This window comes from Panthera onca, chromosome B3, assembly GCF_046562875.1.
Source record: "Panthera onca isolate mPanOnc1 chromosome B3, mPanOnc1 haplotype 2, whole genome shotgun sequence".
NCBI lineage: Eukaryota > Metazoa > Chordata > Mammalia > Carnivora > Felidae > Panthera > Panthera onca.
This window is the reverse complement of record NC_138344.1, coordinates 62,282,782-62,301,397: the sequence shown is the minus strand read 5'-3', so window position 1 is coordinate 62,301,397 and position 18,616 is coordinate 62,282,782. Positions and strand designations below refer to the sequence as shown.

Here is an 18,616-nt window from a genome sequence, read left to right as displayed (position 1 = left end):
ATTCTATACTATTCACCCTTATGTCGTGTGGCTGGTTTTCAGAGGCCTTGTGTTCTCTTGATTTGGCTCTGTTTCTGAGCCTGTTCTCCAGCTCTCTTATGTACTCTATGAAGTACTAATATCCTTTCACTAATTCCCTCTCTGATGAAGTTAACCAGAGTTGGTTTCATATCTGGCATTTAAGAACTCTGACAAAGGCATCTACTGATCCACTTGCCGTTTCAATCTCAGGACAGGAGCATATGGAAGGCAAATGGGAGCTCTTTAATTCTACTGTTGGGGGAAGGATAGATGTGAAGACGTTGCTTCTGGAGTGTGTGTGTGTGTGCGAGTGTGTGTGTGTGTACGCCCATGTGCGTTTAAATACCTACATAACAGCTTTATTGAGTAATAAGTCACATACTATAACACGCTTTGAAGTATACAGCACGGCGCTTCTTTGAGTAAGAGTTTAGCAATCCTCATTCTCATTTGAGTAAAGCTCCTTTCGTTTTTCCAGATCCAAGGGACTTTGAGCATATCTACGTGAATCTACGCTTTGGGTGAGTCATTCTCACTGCCTCTCAATTCAATTCACTCCCTTAGTCTCACCCACTGACTCTCAAACTCACATTTTCACTCCTTCAACTCTCTCCCTCTCTCACGCCTTCTCTTCTCAGTCCCCGCCTCGGCACTTGGGCCTCGCTGATTGGCTGATGCCCGGTGACGTCCTCAGACCGCGACGCAGAACGTGGAGGCCGCGGGTCATGTGGCTGAGCAGCCGGCCGTGGCTGCCAGTTCTCGTACAAGGGTGCTTCAACCTCCGGCGTCTCCTTGCTGCCAGTACTTGGGGTGGTTGTAGGGGTCCGATGGCGGAAACATCCTCAACTGGGGCCGAGGCAGCGGCCGGGCTGAAGACTCCGGCTCAACAAAACGGAGACGTTAGTGGCGACGCGAGTGGTGAGCTGCTCTCCGGGAGCCCGGAGCCGGTGGGCCCGGGAGTGGAGCCGGCCCGGGAGGACGGGAAGCCGACCCAAGCGAGCGAGGAGCAGGCCCCAGTTGCAGCTTCAGGCTCAGGCAAGCGTAAGAAGCGACGGGACGCCACCAGAGAGCGCGTCGTGCCACCCCCGAAGAAGCGGCGGGCAGGGGTGAGCTTCGGCGATGAGCACTTTGCAGAGACCAGCTACTACTTCGAGGGCGGCCTGCGCAAAGTGCGGCCCTATTACTTTGACTTCCGGACCTACTGTAAAGGCCGTTGGGTGGGCCACAGCTTGTTGCACGTCTTCAGCACCGAATTCCGAGCTCAGCCCTTGGCCTACTACGAGGCCGCAGTCCGGGCGGGGCGCCTGCACCTCAATGAGGAGCCGGTACAGGACCTCAACATCGTGCTCAAGGTGGAGTCCTGATGGGGCCGGCTGGAAGCGGGCGAGGAAAGGGGGCAGGGGTCTTTTCAGAGTATTTACTTAGGGCTTAGTTACTCAGGGCTTAGTTACTGGAGTAAAATCGAGGTAATTCTGAAGCATCTTCACTTTCACTTGGAACACTCTTTTAAGAGGCCCCTCCTCTCATCCCATCTCCGCAGAAGTAGCCTCTGTGCTTCAAAACTCAGCCCATTTATCCTTTCCATCCAGGCGGCTACCTTGTTTCCAAGGGACAGAAGTTGGAATTTTCAAAGCTCCCTTTGTGCACTGCCTTGTGGCACTGGCACTGATCTCTATCTTGCATTATAGATCTCTGTACAAATAGTAATAACAGAGCCTCTCTTTTATGTGTTCTTACTGTGTGCTGGCACAGAGGTAAGCATTTTATGTACTTAACATTAAATTCTAATGACAGCCTTGTGGGATAGGTATTGCCACCTCATTTTACCTGTGAGGAAACAGAACTAAAGTGAACTTCAAAGAGGTAAGACAACAGTGTCACCTCCAAACCCTGTGTTCTTATAACTACTACTTAAATTATTTATCGTAGAAGGGCGCCTGGCTGGCTCAGTGGTTAAGGCTCTGACTCTTTTTTTTTTTTTTAATTTTTTTTTAACATTTATTTATTGTTGAGAGATGGTGTGATCAGAGGAGATGGAGACAGAGAGGGAGACCCAGAATCTGAAGCAGGCTCCAGGCTCTGAGCTGTCAGCACAGAGCCTGATGCTTGGGCTTGAACCCATGAACTGCAATATCGTGACCTGAGCCGAAGTCAGATGCTTAACCAACTGAGCCACCCAGGCATCCCAAGCCTCTGGCTATTGATTTTGGCTCAGGTCATGATCTCACAGTTCCTGAGTTGGAGCCCCAGTCAGGCTTTGAGCGACAGCGTGGAGCCTGTCTGGGATTCTCTCTCTTTCACTCTTCCTCTACCTCTCCCCGCACTTCAAAATAAATAAACTTAAAAAAAAATTTTTTTTAATACTTATCATAGAGCCTGATACGGTACAGTTTTGAAATGTCAGGGATAGAGTCTAGAATTGTCTAGCCCAGTGCTTTGACCATTTAAAAGTCCATCACAGCTAGGAGCTACCAGACACCCCTGTCAGTAACACTGACTCACCAGGTTGTAAGGGGAGACAAGACAATGTAAGCATTTGGAGATCGAGTGGTTTGAATCCCCTCTCCTATTCCTATTTGGAGAAGTACAGGTCTGGCCTAACCCTCACATTTTACAGATCACGAAACTGAGGCCCAGAGAAGTTAAATGACATGCAGTGGGCCTGTGGCAGTTCAAGTCTAAAGGCCAGATGTCTGGACTTAGATCTTGGTGTTGTTTGTTCACGGTCACAGTAAGTGATGATTTTATGGAGGTTTTTCCCCTCCATTTTAGAAAACTTTATCTTTTTTTAAAACTTTATTTTTTAAATACAACTTTAATGGGGTGCCTGGGTGGCTCAGTCGGCTAAGCGTCTGACTTCAGCTCAGGTCATGATCTCGCGGTCCGTGAGTTCGAGCCCCGCGTCGGGCTCTGTGCTGACAGCTCAGAGCCTGGAGCCTGTTTCGGATTCTGTGTCTCCCTCTCTCTCTGACCCTCCCCTGTTCATGCTCTGTCTCTGTCTCAAAAATAAATAAACGCTAAAAAAAAAAAAAAAATTAAAATTAATAAATAAATAAATACAACTTTATTGTAGAGAAAATATAAATGTGCAAAACCAAAAAAAAAAATCCATAATACCACCACCCAGAAATACCAAAACATTTTTGTGTATATCTTTCTAGTACTTCTTCAGTGCCTACTATCTGCCTGTGTGTCTATCTGTACTTTTGCAAAATAAGAATACACCATGCACACTGCATTTTCTGGTTAAGGATGTGCTGTGTCCATTGTGTGTCAGTAAGGAACAGGAAGCGGTGTGTGAAGTTGATTACAGGTTGCTGGCCTCTGGGCTGATGAGTTGCCTTTGTCATTGGCAGGACAATGACTTCTTGCGGAACAGAGTGCACAGGCATGAGCCACCGGTCACAGCAGAACCTGTCCGCCTGCTGGCTGAGAATGAGGATGTGGTGGTTGTAGACAAGCCTTCTTCCATTCCTGTCCACCCTTGTGGCCGCTTCCGACACAACACTGTCATCTTCATCCTGGGCAAGGAGCACCAACTCAAGGAGCTACATCCACTGCATCGGCTGGACCGCCTTACCTCAGGTGTCCTCATGTTTGCCAAGACGGCGGCTGTCTCAGAGAGAATTCATGAGCAGGTTCGGGATCGGCAGGTGAGCTGGGCTTCTGTCTCCTGCATGCCACTTCCTGGGCTCATGAATGCTTTGTATCAGAATTGTGTCACTGAGTTCTGTTGAAGTGGCCCTTCATGTTATCTGGCCAATCTTCCTGTCTGCAGGAAGGTCAACACTGAAAATGTCAAAGACAGGTTATTTTCTCTTATGTTTCAAAAGATCTTTTGAGATGGCGTATATACTGCCTTTCTTGGTAGCTTGCCATTTTGAAGTTTTAAAGTGCTGACAGGCTGACCAACGTGTTTTCCGGTTTTGTTTGTTTTTTGATGATTAAGATTTTTAAGGTTGTGGGGAGAGTCTACTTGGTAGAAAAATTCTGGATGAAGTTGGAAGAAACTTGAGAAGAGTTCAATGGTAGTGACTATAGTCTTGAGGCTTGTACTTTTGGATCTGATTGCAATACATTTATTGAGTGTTTACTGTGTACCAGGCTCAGTACCAAGTACATTAGAGTCTAACTCACTGAATCCTTGTTAACAGTCCTGTGAGATAAATGCTTTTTTTTAAAATAACTTATTTTAAGTATATTTATTTATTTTGAGAGAGAGAGAGAGAAAGAGAGGAGGGAGAAGGGGCAGAGAGAGAGGGAGAAAGAGAGAGAATGAGAATCCCAAGCAGGCCCCCTGTCATCATCACGGAGCCTGACACAAGGTTCAAACTCATATCTTGAAATCGTGACCTGAGACAATACCAAGAGGCAGACACTTAATTGACTGAGCCACCTACGCACCCCAATAATCATAGGTTTTCTAGACAAGTTAATTGGATTTAAAGAGGTTAAGTAATGTGCCTAGAATCCTGCAACTGGCAAATGGTGGAGCTGGGGTTTGAATCCTCTTCTGTCTGACACTGATGCATTTCTTGTCACTGTATTGGGTCTGAACTTTATGAATTTGGGTTTTGTGCTGACTTTCTTCTTCTTCCTTCCTATGTAGCTGGAGAAAGAGTACGTGTGCCGGGTGGAGGGGGAGTTCCCCACTGAGGAAGTGACCTGCAAGGAACCCATCTTGGTGGTATCTTACAAGGTAGGGGTGTGCCGTGTAGATACTCGGGGCAAGCCCTGTGAGACAGTATTCCAGAGACTGAGCTACAATGGTCACTCCAGTGTGGTGCAGTGCCGGCCACTCACAGGCCGCACTCACCAGATCCGAGTCCACCTCCAGTTCCTGGGACACCCCATTCTCAATGACCCCATTTACAACTCAGTTGCCTGGGGTCCATCCCGCGGCCGGGGCGGCCACATTCCCAAAACAGATGAGGAACTGCTTCGGGATCTTGTGGCAGAGCACCAGGCCAAACAGAGCCTGGATGTGCTAGATCTCTGTGAGGGCGACCTGTCCCCAGGACTAATAGACTCTACAGCTCCCTCCTCAGAGTTGGGTAAGGACCACCTAGAAGAGTTGGCTGCATCTGCCCAGAAGATGGATGGAGCGGTTGATGCAGCCCCTCAGGATCTGGACACAATGGCCTTGGCACCGGGGAAGGCAGCCGAAACTGATTTTGTGAATCAAGAGATAGACCCTCTGTGTGCAGAGTGCCGGCTGGTGCGACAGGACCCCTTGCCCCAGGACCTTGTGATGTTCCTGCATGCTCTCCGATATAAAGGGCCTGGGTTTGAGTACTTTTCACCCATGCCTGCCTGGGCACAGGATGACTGGCAAGAAGACTGAAGGCTGTGGTCGAGGGACTGCTTCTTGAACTAGAAGACAAATGGGCCATTGAGTAGGAGCTGATCTCATGGGCTGGTACTCAGGGTTTCTACAGGAGTGAGGTTGGGTTCATAAAGGATCTGCTTATACTTGCTACCTCCTTTCCTCTCCCTCTAGCTGGAGTTTGGGAGCTTGTTGGTTTGTAAATATATCCCTTTTTCTAAAACCTTGTGTGTCTTGGTTTTCTTACCTTTTTTTTATGTAAAAATAACACATTATACAATTAACTATCTTAAGATAGGCAGTTCAGTGACATTTGGTACATTCACAAGGTTGTGCAACCATCACCTCTCACTTAGTTTCCAAACATTTCCCCTACCCAAAAGGAAACCCATGACTATTAAATAGTCACTCCCCATTTCCCATTCCTCCCACAGCTCTGGTAACCATTAATCTCCTTTCTGTCTGTCTGGATTCGCCAATTCTGGACTTTTCATAGAAATTGAATCATACGATATGTGACCTTTTAGGTCTGTGTTCTTTTGCTTAGCATAATGTTTTTAAGATTTGTCCAATTTATAGCATGTATCAGTACATCATTCCTTTTTTATGTCCGAATAATATTTTTCTCTTATATGGTTATACCACACTTGTGTATCCATTCATCAGTTGATGGACATTTGGGTTGTGTCCACCTTTTGGCTATTGTGAATAGTGCTGTTATGAACGTTCATATTTATTTAAGTAATCACTACACCCAACGTGGGGCTTGAACTCAGAGCCCTGAGATCCAGCCAGGCGCCCTTCTATGTTTAACTTTTTGAGGAATCACCAACTTTTTACCCCAACAGCTGAGCCATTTTACATTCCCACTGGCAGTGCACAAGGGTTTCAGGTTCTCCCCATCTTCACCAATATTTGTTGCTTTCTGTTGTTTTGATTATGGTCTGTTAGTGGGAGTGAAGTGTTCATGCATTGTGGTTTTGATTTTCATTTCCCTATTGAGCATCTCCAAGCATCTTTCCGTGTGCTTCCTGGCCATTTATGTATCTTTGGAGAAATGTCTGTTCAAGTATTCTGCCATTTTTGAATTGGGTTGTTTGTCTTTTGTTGTTGAGTTATAAGAGTTATTCATATATTCTGGATACAAGACCCTTATCAGATAAATGATTTGCAAATATTTTCTCCCATTCTGTAGGTTGTCTATACTTAGGCACAATTTATTAAGTCATTGGCCATTGGGTTTGATTTTTTTAATGTTTGTTTATTTAGAGAGGGAGTGCATGCACATGAACAAGGGAGGGGCAGAGGGAGGGGGAGAGACAATCCCAAGCAGGCTCTGTGTTGCCAGTGCAGAGCCCAACTCGGGGCTCAATCTCACGAACCGCGAGATCAGGACCTGAGTCGAAGTCAGTCTCTCAGATGATTGAGCCACCCAGATGCCCTTTGTAATAAGTTTTGAAATCAGGAACAGTGAGTCTTCCAACTTTTTCAAGACTGTTTTGGCTCTTCAAGTCTCTTGATTTCTTACGAATTTTAAGATAAACTTTTCCATTCCTGCAAAAAGGCTAGTGGGATTTTAAAAATCAAATTTTGGGGGGCGCCTGGGTGGCTCAGTCTGTTAAGTGTCCAATTTTGGCTCAGGTCATGATCTCATGGTTCATGAGTTCGAGCCCATCATCCAGCTCTGTGCTGTCAGCACGGAGCCTGATTAGGATCCTCTGTCTTCCTTCACTCTCTGCCTCTCCCACACTGATGTCTCTGTCTTTCTCTCTCTCTCAAAAATAAATATTTGAAAAAATTAAATCTTTATTTTGGTAAAAATTACATGACATAAAATTTACCATCCTAGCTATTTTTTAAGTGTACAGTTCAATAATGTTAATTATATTTACATTGTTGTGAAACAGATCTCCAGGACTTTTTCATCTTGCATGACTAAAACTCTATACCCTTTAAACTACAACTCCCCTCTCTTCCCTTCCTTCCAGGCTCTGGCAACCACCATTCTACTTTCTGTTTCTATGAACTTGACTATTTTAGATACCTCATATAAGTGGAATCATGCAGTATTTGTCTTTTTGTGATTGGCTCATTTCATTAGCTTAATGTCCTCAAGGTTCATCCATGTCGTAGCTTGTGACGGGATCTCTTCCTTTTTAAGACTGTACGTATGTACCACATTTTGTTTATCCATTCATCTGCTGATGGACACTTGGGCTGCTTCCACCTGTTAGCCTTCATAAATAGCTGCTGTGAACAAATATCTCTTTAAGACTCTGCTTCTGGGCACCTGAGTGTCTCAGTTAAATGTCCGACATTTGATTTCAGCTCAGGTCATGATTTCATGGGTTTTGGGGATCAAGCCCTGCATCAGGTTCTGGGCTGATAGTACAGAGGCTTCTTGGGATTCTCTTTCTCCCTCTCTCTGCCCCTCTCCCCCAAAATAAATAAATAAGCTTTTAAAAAAGAAGACCCTGCATTCAATTCTTCTGAGTATATATCAAGAAATAGGATTGTTAGATTGTATGGTATTTCTATTTTTAATTTTTTGAGGAGCCACCATACTGTTTTCCATACCAGTTTCATCTTTTTTACAATGCTGTTAACAATGTACAAGTGTTCTAATTTCTCCACATCCTTGTCAACCCTTGTTATTTTTTGTTGTTTGGGTTTTCTTTTTATGTGGGTGTGAGGTGTCATTTAATTGTAGTTTTGGTTTGCATTTCCCTGATGATTAGTGACATTGAACATCTTTTCATTTTCTTGTTGGCCTTTTGTACCTCATTTAGAAAAATGTCTGTTCAAGTACTTTGTGCATTTTTCAATCAGGTTGTTTGATTTTTTTTTTTTTTTTTTTTGTCCCTAAATTGTAGGAGTTTTACGTATTCTGGATATTAACCCCTTATCAGATACATGGCTTATGAATATTTTCTCCCATTCCATAGGCTGCCTTTTATTTTATTGATTATGTCCTTTGATCCACAAAAGTTTCTTAAGTTTGATGTAGTCCCTTTTGTCTGTTTTTCCTTTTGTTGACTGTGAGGCTGATAGGAATTTGATAGGGATTGAATTGAATCTACAAATTATTTTTAATATTTTTATTTGTTTTTGAGAGAGACAGAGCACGAGCAGGGGAGGGACAGAGAGAGACACACAGAATCTGAAGCAGGCTCCAGGCTCCAAGCTGTCAGCACGGTGCCTGACATGGGGCTTGGACTCCTGAACTGCGAGATCATGACCTGAGCCAAAGTCAGATGCTTAACTGACTGAGCCACCCAGGTAATATTTTAGGTAATATTACCATCTTAACATTATTAAGTCTTCCAATCCATGAAAATGGAATGGAATATCTTTCCAATTTTTTAGATCTTTAATTTCTTCTGGCAACGTTTTGTCATTTCTAGTATACAAGTCTTATACCTCCTTGGTTAAATTTACTCTCAAGCATCTTATTCTTTTTTTTAAGTTTTATTTATTTAAGTAATCTCTACACTCCATGTGGGACTCGAACTCATGACCCCAAGGTCAAGAGTCACATGCTCCTCTGACTGAACCAGCCAGGCACCTGCACTCTTTTTGATACTATTTAAAATGAACTAAAAATAGGGGCGCCTGGGTGGCGCAGTCGTTTAAGCGTCTGACCTCAGCCAGGTCACGATCTCGCTGTCCGTGAGTTCGAGCCCCGCGTCAGGCTCTGGGCTGATGGCTCGGAGCCTGGAGCCTGTTTCCGATTCTGTGTCTCCCTCTCTCTCTGCCCTTCCCCCCTTCATGCTCTGTCTCTCTCTGTCCCAAAAATAAATTAAAAACGTTGAAAAAAAAAAATTAAAATGAACTAAAAATAATAAAATGAATAATTTTCTTAATTTTGTATTTGGATAGTTCATTGCAAGAGTATAGAGTTACAACTGACTTTTGTGTTGGTTTTTTATCCTGCAACGTTGCTGAATTTATTAGCTTAATAGTTTTGTGTGTGTGGATTTTTTTTTTTTTTTAATTTTTGATGTTTATTTATTTGACAGAGGGAGAGACAGAGACAGAGTGTGAGAGGGGGAGGGCATAGAGAGAGGGAGACACAGGATCTGAAACAGGCTCCAGGCTCTGAGCTGTCAGCACAGAGCCCAACGCAGGGCTTGAACCCACGAACTGTGAGATCATGACCAGAGTCAAAGTCAGAGCTTAACTGACTGAGCCACCCAGGTGCCCAGCCCACCCCCCGCTTTTTTTTAATGTTTATTTATTTTTGAGAAATAGTACGAGCAGGGGAGGGGCAGAGAGAGAAGGAGACGGAATCTGAAGCAGGCTCCAGGCTCCGAGCTGTCAGCACAGAGCCCAACACGGGGCTTGAATTTAGGGACCACGAGATCATGACCTGAGCCGAAGTCGGACGTTTAACCAACAGAGCCACCCAGGTGCTCCTGTGTGTGGATTCTTAATGGGGGGGGGGGGGGAGGTGTATTTTTTTCATGTCATCTGGGACTAGAGATAATTTTACTTCTTCCTTTTCCAATTGGATGCCTTTTATTTCTTTTTATGTCTAATTGCTCTGGATATCTCATTGTGATTCCAGTACAATAGAAGTAGCAGAGCGAAAGTGGGCATTTTGTCTCCGTGGCTTAGGGGGAAAGTTTTCAGTCTTTCACCATTGTATGATGTTAGCTCTGGGCTTTTCTTTTTTTTTTTTTTTTTTTTTTTTTAATTTTTTTTTTTAACGTTTATTTATTTTTGAGACAGAGAGAGACAGCATGAACGGGGGAGGGTCACAGAGAGAGGGAGACACAGAAGCTGAAACGGGCTCCAGGCTCTGAGCTGTCAGCTCAGAGCCCGATGCGGGGCTCAAACTCACGGAGTGTGAGATCGTGACCTGAGCCGAAGTCGGCTGCTCAACCGACTGAGCCACCCAGGCGCCCCAGCTCTGGGCTTTTCTTAAAGTCCCTTTACCATATTCAGGATGTTCTTACTGCTTATTTCTTGCCCTGCATTTCTACCTGGTCAGCCTTTTGACTTCTCTTCTGTTCAGGTGCATGTTTTCTGCTTTCTGTTCCTTTTATTATTTCTCTGTCGTGTATTTCCTATTTCTTTGGAGTACCCCTGAATTTTTGTTTTCAGGCTTCTTCAGTGTGAATGAGACAGACTCATTAACTAATCTGTAGACTTTGATCAGCACACACTAAGCAGTCACGGCGTGATGGGGAAAAACAAATGAGTTTATATTCTTTTTGTGATCCATACTGGTTGGCCACCTGTTATATACCAAACATTATTTAATGCTGGGATACAAAATGAATAACTAGCCCTGCCCTGGCAGAGCACACATGATGAGATGTGCAAAATACAAAGGGAACCAGTGGAGATGTGGTATAATTCTGCCTGGAAGTGCCAGCACAGGTTTCCCAGAGAGAGAAAGCATCAAATAATGAGTCAGAATTTGCCCAGTAGAGACATAAGAGAACGATTGCAGGTGGAGGGGCAATCTGAGAGAAGGCAGGCGAATTCCAGAGGGAGAGAAATAGAGGAGACATCCAAGGAGAAGGGCTTTGGGGACTTTTGGCTCTCTGGCCCCAGTGTATGTGTGGTTCACTGTCGCTAACTATTGAAGTCTTTCCATGGCTTGTATATCAACAACTCCAAACGATAAGGCACAGGGACAGCCTGGGTGAGACAAGATTTTCATGGATCTGAGTATCTGCTCAATTTTGTGAAAACCCTGTATCTCTCATGAGCCAGCCAATTTGTTTTATCACTAAGACCCTCCTTAACTCAGGAGCTCTGGTTTCCTAAGACTGGCAAGAATCAGATGCCTGGGAAAACTAATTCATTCAGCAGATATTTGAGTGCTAACTGTATGCTAGGTTTATACTGGGCTTTCTGTATATAATGATGAGTAAGATAGATGTTGTCCCTGCTCTTAGGGAGTATATAGTCTGCAGTGTACGGTCCACTGTGGGCAAGACAAACAGTTAACAAACAGTGAGGCAAATGTTCTTTCTGGTGGGAGGAGGAAAGAGGCAGAAACTATCTTCATACCTTGTCTTTTGCCTTCTGGGGTTCTGAATGGTAGCATTTTCCATCTCAGCTCTTTAGTTCTGTACTCTTTCCCTCTCTAGTCCTGTTTATCTTATTCTCATTCTTTTAGTCAGCCTCAAAGGTTTTTGATGACAGGATACATGGATGGTCTCGAAAGGGTCCCTGAATCTCTTGAAATGGTATGCAAAATTTTGTGTATGTGTATATTTTCCTGTTTATTTCAGCCAATCCTTCAAGTCTTCATTGTCTACTCCTAGGCATATGTGCTATTTAATTTAAATTAATTAAAATGAAATAAAATCTAATATGCAGTTATTCCATTGCACTAGCCACATATCTGGGCTTTAAAGCCATTTGGTCTAGTGGCTACCATATCAGCACAGATATAGAACATTTCCATCATTACACAAGGTTCTATTGAATAGCATTGCTTCAAAGAGCCTTTATTGCAAACAAGAGTTCCTGACGACAACGGTTCCACTGCAAATGCTTTAAAAACAGAGGCTGGGGCGCCTGGGTGGCTCAGTCGGTTGAGGGTCCGACTTCAGCTCAGGTCATGATCTCGCAGTTTGTGAGTTCGAGCCCCGCATCGGGCTCTGTGCTGACAGCTCGGAGCCTGGAGCCTGCTTCAGATTCTGTGTCTTCCTCTCCCTCTGCCCCTCCCCTGCTCATGCTCTGTCTCTCTCTGTCTCAAAAATAAATAAAACATTAAAAAAAAAAATTTTTTTTAAAACAGAGGTTGGGGCGCCTGGGTGGCTCAGTTGGTTGAGCGGCCGACTTCGGCTCAGGCCAGGATCTCGCAGTTTGTGAGTTCGAGCCCCGCGTCGGGCTCTGTGCTGACAGCTCGGAGCCTGGAGCCTGTTTCAGATTCCGTGTTTCCCTCTCTCTGACCCTCCCCCGCTCATGCTCTGTCTCTCTCTGTCTCAAAAATAAATAAATGTTAAAAAAAAATTAACAAACAGGTTATGTGTGTGTGTCCATGCACATGCATGTGTTCTGCCATCTTGCACATAGTAGTAATTGGTCTCTTTGTCAAGTCAAATGCTGGGCTAAGTGCTAGAATTGCCTTAAGGAAGCTCAGGTTGAATCCAGTTGATCTTTCCTATAGTTTTTCCCCCTTGTAAAACGATATCCTTTTAGGTGCAGCTCTTCCTGACCATGGCTCCTGTCCCCGTGCTTTAATAAAATCACCTTTTTGCATCAAAAAATATATATCCTTTTAATTTTTTTTAACATTTTTTAAAGTTTATTTATTTTTGAGAGAGAGAGAGAAAGAGCTGCGGATGGGCAAAGACACTGGAAGATAGAAGATCCAAAGCGGGCTCTGCCCTGACAGCAGAGAGCCCCATGCAGGGCTCAAACTCATGAACCGTGAGATCATGACATAAGCCAACATCGGATGCTTAACCGACTGAGCTACCCAGGTGCCTCCTTTTAATTTTTAAAATTTTTTCATTTATGTTTTTTACTTTAGAGAGAGAGTGTGTGAACTGGGGAGAGGGGCAGAGGGAGAGAGAGGGAATCTGAAGCAGGCTCCATGTTCAGTGCAGAGCCCAATGCAGGGTTCCATCCCACGACCCTGGGATCATGACCTGAACTGAAATCAGGAGTCCGAAGTTCAACTGAATAAGCCACGCAGGCGCCCCATAATACCCTTTTTAGAAATTTAATTCTTAGTATAGCCCCCCTCTCTTCACCCCTGCTCTCGAGGTTACCACTCTTAATAATTAAGCGGTCTCTTCCTGACTGTTTTCTATTTATAGATGCATAAATGTTTATGTATTTTTTTAATAAAAATAGGATCATGCCATACAAATTGTTCTGCAACATGCTTTTCTGGAACGTCTTTTTTAATAGCTTCATTGCATCACATTGTGTGACTACACTATAATTTCAACCATCCCCTGTTGGTGGAATTTTAGGTGTTTGCAATTTTTCATTATTATAAACTGTAGTGAACATCCTTACATCTGTTTGTAGTTGTACCAGTGTTTCTGTAGAATACATTTTTAGTGTAATATGAGGTTGATAGCTTTAAATATTCATTGATAGGTAATATCAAACTGCCTCCAAAAAAGATTATACCAGTTTACATTCCTTCCAGTAAGCAGTGTGAGAGGCAGAAGCAGGTGAATGCAGTGACTAAAACAGCTGGTCTGGCAGCTGCATTTTCAAGGTTGGCTTTAGTTCCAACTGTGGATTGGAACCATGGGTTTCCTGGAATGTCTGAATCTCTCAATGAATGACCTAGATTTGCTTGGGTCAGCCTTTTCTCCCAAAGAGAAAATGGGCTCATTTTATAGCCTCTTTGGCCTTTGGATCACTGGTACCCAAGACTGAGGATTTTGTAGAACATAGAATTATTGAAAACCAAAAGCAGAGCAGCCTAAGGAATATGACCAGGTTTTAAATGGATAAGTTTACAGTCAGAGATATCATCACCAAAGCACTCATTCTGCTTAGAATACTTGCTTTGTGGGACACCTGGGTGGCTCAGTTTGTTGAGGGTCTGACTTTGGCTCAGGTCATGATCTCCCAGTTTATGAATTTGAGCCCCACATTGGGTTCATTGCTGTCAGTGCAGAGCCCGCTTCAGAGCCTCTTCTGCCCCTCCCCCACTTGTGCGTGCTCTCTCACTCTCTTTCCCAAAAATAAACATTAAAAAAAGAACACTTACACTGAAAAATATAGAAAGCTTATGAAAGAAATTGAAGAAGATACAAAAAAATAGAAAAATATTCCATGTTCATGGATTGAAAGAACAAATATTGTTAAAATGTTGATACTACCCAAAGCAATCTACGTATTCAATGCAATCCCTATCAAAATAACACCAGCATTCTTCACAGAGCTAGAACAAACGATCCTAAAATTTGTATGGAACCAGAAAAGACCCTGAATAGCCAAAGCAATCCTGAAAAAGAAAATCAAAGCTGGAGGCATCACAATTCCAGACTGCAAGATGTATTGCAAAGCTGTAATCATCAAGACACAAAAACAGTGGCATAAAAACAGACTAGTTTTTTGGAACAATGGAACAGAATAGAGAACCCAGAAATGGACCCACAAACATATGGCCAACTAATCTTTGACAGAGCAGGAAAGAATATTCAATGGAATAAAGACAGTCTCTTCAGGAAATGGTGTTGGGAAAACTGGATGGCAACATATGGAAGATTGAACCTGGACCACTTTTTTACACCATACACAAAAATAAACTCAAAATGGATGAAAGACCTAAATGTAAGACAGGAAGGCCTCAAAATCCTAGAGGAGAAAGCAGGCAAAAACCTCTTTGACCTTGCCCGCAGTAACTTCTTCCTCAAAATGTCTCCAGAGGCAAAGGAAACAAAAGCAAAAATGAACACATCAAGAGGAAAAGCTTCTGCATGGCTAAGGAAACAATCAGCAAAACTAAAAGGCAACCAACAGAATGGGAGACGATATTTGCAAATGACATTATCAGATAAAGGTTTAGCATCCAAAATCTATAAAGAACTTCTCAAACTCAACACCCAAGAAAACAAATAATCCAGTGAAGAAATGGGCAAAACACAATAGACACTTTTCCAAAGAAGACATCCAGACGGCTAACAGACACATGAAAAATTCTCAACATCACTCATCATCAAGGAAATACAAATGATACCACAATGATACCACCTCACACCAGTCAGAATGGCTAAAATTAACAACTCAGGTGAGAATGTGAAGAAAGAGGAACGCTTTTGCACTTCTGGTGGGAATGCAAACTGGTGCAGCCAATCTGGAAAACAGTATGGAGGTTCCTCAAAATATTAAAAATAGAACTACCCTACAACCCAGCAATTGCACTACTAGGTATTTATCCAAGGGATACAGGTGTGCTGTTTCAAAGGGGCACATGCACTATTGACAATAGTTTATAGTAGCACTATCGACAATAGCCGAAGTATGGAAAGAGCCCAAATACCCATTGACAGATGAATGGGTAAAGAAGATGTGGTATAAATATTCAATGGAGTGTTATTCAGCAATCAAAAAGAGTGAAATCTTGCCATTTGCAACTGTGTGGATGGAACTAGAGGGTATTACATTAAGTGAAATTAGTCAGAGAAAGACAAATATCGTTATGACTTCACTCGTGGAATTTAAGATACAAAACAGATGAACATAAGGGAAGGGAAGCAAAAATAAGATAAAAACAAGGAGGAGAACAAAACATAAGAGACTCTTAAATACAGAGAACAAACTGAGGGTTGCTGGAGGGATTGTGGGAGGGGGGATGGGCTAAATGGGTTAGTGGCATTAAGGAAGACCCTTGTTGGGATGAGCCCTCGGTGTTACATGTAGGGGATGAATCACTGGATTCTACTCCTGAAATCATTATTGCACTGTATGCTAACTAACTTGGATGTAAATTTTTAAAAATTAAAAATTAAAAAGAACACTTGCTTTGTACATAGTAAACAATATTCTCTATGCTTATGATTATTGTTTTCTTCCCCTCCCAATCCTCTGGGTACTCTCTTCCTTTCATTTGAAGCTTGTCCAAATTTACAAAACTGCAACATTTTTATCAGCTGTTAACCACACCAAACTGTTAAGAATTGCCTAGTAAAGTTGAACATGCACATAATTAATGATTCCACTTCTAGTTATGTAACCAGAGAAACATTTGCACACGTACCCCAGGAGACATGTGTGGGAATATTCACAGCAGCATTCTTGTAATAGCAAAAAACTGGAGACAACCAAAATGCCTATCCATAAGAGAATGGATATCTAATTGTATATTCAGACAATTGTATATTTAGGAACAGTGAAAGTGAGTGAACTATATGGATAAAATAATGTTGAATGGAAGAAGTCATAGATAAATGAATATAATATGATTCCATTTATATAAAATTCAAAAACAAGTAAGACAAATTTTTAGGGATATATACATGTATATTTGCTTAAGAAAAGCAAGAGCATGATTAACACCAAATTTAGTAGTTATCTCTGGTGGGAGGATTCCAGCAGGGAGGGGCACACAGGAAGCTTCAAAGGCGCTGTTAATGTTCTGTTTCTTAAGCTGGGTCATGTTAACATGACATTGGTTTTATTATTGTTCCTTTAAATTGAATACACAGTATATTACGTATATATGTATTGTTACATATATATGTAACATATATATATAAATATACATATATATATTACGTATATATGTATAATATCTTTCAAAATAAAAAATATAAAAAATGTTAGTAAAATACTTCTTTTTGTCTCTTTGTTTAACCTTTGGTTATCTCTGAAATAGTGACCCTCCTCTTTTAGTCCCCCACCACTTAACTCCTAAGGTCTATTTGACCTCTGTGTAGCTGGTGGTACCACTCCCACATGCCTAGGCCATCGGGCACTTTCACCAGGGGTAGAAAGCGAACTCTATATGTCTGGTATTTGAGAGAATATGAGAAGGAATATATAATAATTTGTGAAAGTGACCACTTTAATATGCCTTGGCAGATTCAAACACTGCTCTTTATCATAAAAGAACAGGGATCTAAAAGCAGTTTATGGCTTTTGTGTTCTAGATCTGGCATACTTTCAGACATAAAGAGAGCTCTGTGCCTTGTATTTCCTAACACTTCATATCATGGCATCTAGACACAGATTCTTGAAAATACTTCACTAATTCAAGAAAATAATAAATGATGCAATTTTTCTGGTTCTTTTTTCCTATAAACTTTCTAACATTCTAAATGTTGAAGTTAAGGTAGGTTGAGAATTTAAAGAGAATAGCTTTGTATCTGATCCTAAGTGCTAAGTTTTCCAGAATCAAAATCAAGGCAAAATTGTAAGGATTAAGAATTTTACAAGCCAAGGAATGCCAAGAATTGCCAGCAAACCACCAGAAGCTAGGAAAATATTGTGGAACAGATTCACCCTCACAGCCCTGTTGGCACCTTAATTTCAGACTTCTAGTCTCCAGAACTACAAGACAATTCTGTTTAGCCCATGATGCTGAAATAACGGCTGCCTCTGTTACTTGTTAGGTTACACAAAAAATGACTGCTGACAGTCATTGAAGGGAGACTTTATTGGCAATGATCCTTTCAGTAAGTACACAGAAACCATTGTCAAGGATCCATTTCAACTTTTTAAAAAAGATTTTCTTATTCATTCATTCATTCATTCATTCATATTGAGAGAGACAGAGAGGGCACAAGTGTGTGAAGGGCAGACAGAGAGAGAGAGAGAGAGAGAGAGAGAGAAGCAGGGCTCACCTGAAGCAGGGCTCATGCTCACCCAATGCAGGGTTCAAACTCACCAACAGTGAGATCATAACCTGAGCCGAAGTCAGATGCTTAACCAACTGAGCCACCCAGGTGCCAAGATTTTATTTTTAGTCTCTACATATATTGTGGGGCTCAAAAACTCACAGCCCTGAGATCAAGAGTCTCATGCTCCACCAACTGAGCCAGCCAGGCACCCCTCAACTTTTTAAAAGTTAGAAAAAAAGTTCTTTTTCTTTTTTAAACTTTATTTATTTTTTAGACAAAGAGAGACAGAGCATGAACGGGGGAGGGTCAGAGAGAGGGAAACACAGAATCTGAAACAGGCTTCAGGCTCTGAGCTGTTAGCACAGAGCCCAATGCAGGGCTTGAACTCATGGACCGGGAGATCATGACCTGAGCCAAAGTCGGTTGCTTAACTGACTGACCCAGGTGCCCCAAAAAACTTCTTTTTTCACATTCATATGTAGTTTCTCTGCCATTCAAGAATTAAAAAATCAGAATTCTAAATCCATAGCTATATTAGTTATCAACAGAAAGTTGATAATTGAGATGACTTTGTCTCCTTAATAGTCCATTTTAATCACTCAGTATGCTGTCATAATTCAGAACAAGTGCAGCCTTCATTTGTCCATCAGTAACACTTCTAAATATTTACTAAAGGAATGATAAAGATAAATCAAAACATTTAGATAAGAATTTCAAGAAAATCAGGGCACCTGGGTGTCTTAGTTGGTTGATAGTCTGACTGTTGGTTTCAGCTCAGGTCTTAATTTCAGAGTCGTGAGTTCAAGCCCCACATCAGGCTCTGCGCTGGGCCTGAAGCCTACTGAAAAAAAAACAAAAAAAAGAATTTCAAGAAAATCAGAATCTTTGGGGCGCCTGGGTGGCTCAGTCAGTTAAGCGTCCAACTTTGGCTCAGGTCCGATCTCACTGTTTGTGAGTTTGAGCCCCGCATCCGGCTCTGTGCTGATAGCTCAGA

At 42.4% G+C, this 18,616-nt stretch overlaps 1 protein-coding gene across 1 annotated transcript; it reads left to right on the top strand.

Moving 5' to 3' along the window:
- Positions 1–680: 680 nt before the first annotated feature.
- Positions 681–5,570, top strand: RPUSD2 (RNA pseudouridine synthase domain containing 2). The gene is made up of 3 exons (XM_060618926.2): positions 681–1,373; positions 3,378–3,674; positions 4,631–5,570. Exons 1-3 carry the CDS (start codon positions 696–698, stop codon positions 5,363–5,365), a joined length of 1,710 nt encoding a protein of 569 aa, XP_060474909.2. The 5' UTR covers positions 681–695; the 3' UTR covers positions 5,366–5,570.
- Positions 5,571–18,616: the final 13,046 nt, after the last annotated feature.

Coding starts and splice junctions, on each gene's coding strand:
- RPUSD2 (XM_060618926.2), top strand. CDS start 696: ATGCCCGGTGACGTCCTCAGACCGCGACGCAGAACGTGGAGGCCGCGG. Junction 1,374..3,377: donor ACCTCAACATCGTGCTCAAG/GTGGAGTCCTGA, acceptor TGTCATTGGCAG/GACAATGACTTCTTGCGGAA. Junction 3,675..4,630: donor AGCAGGTTCGGGATCGGCAG/GTGAGCTGGGCT, acceptor CTTCCTATGTAG/CTGGAGAAAGAGTACGTGTG.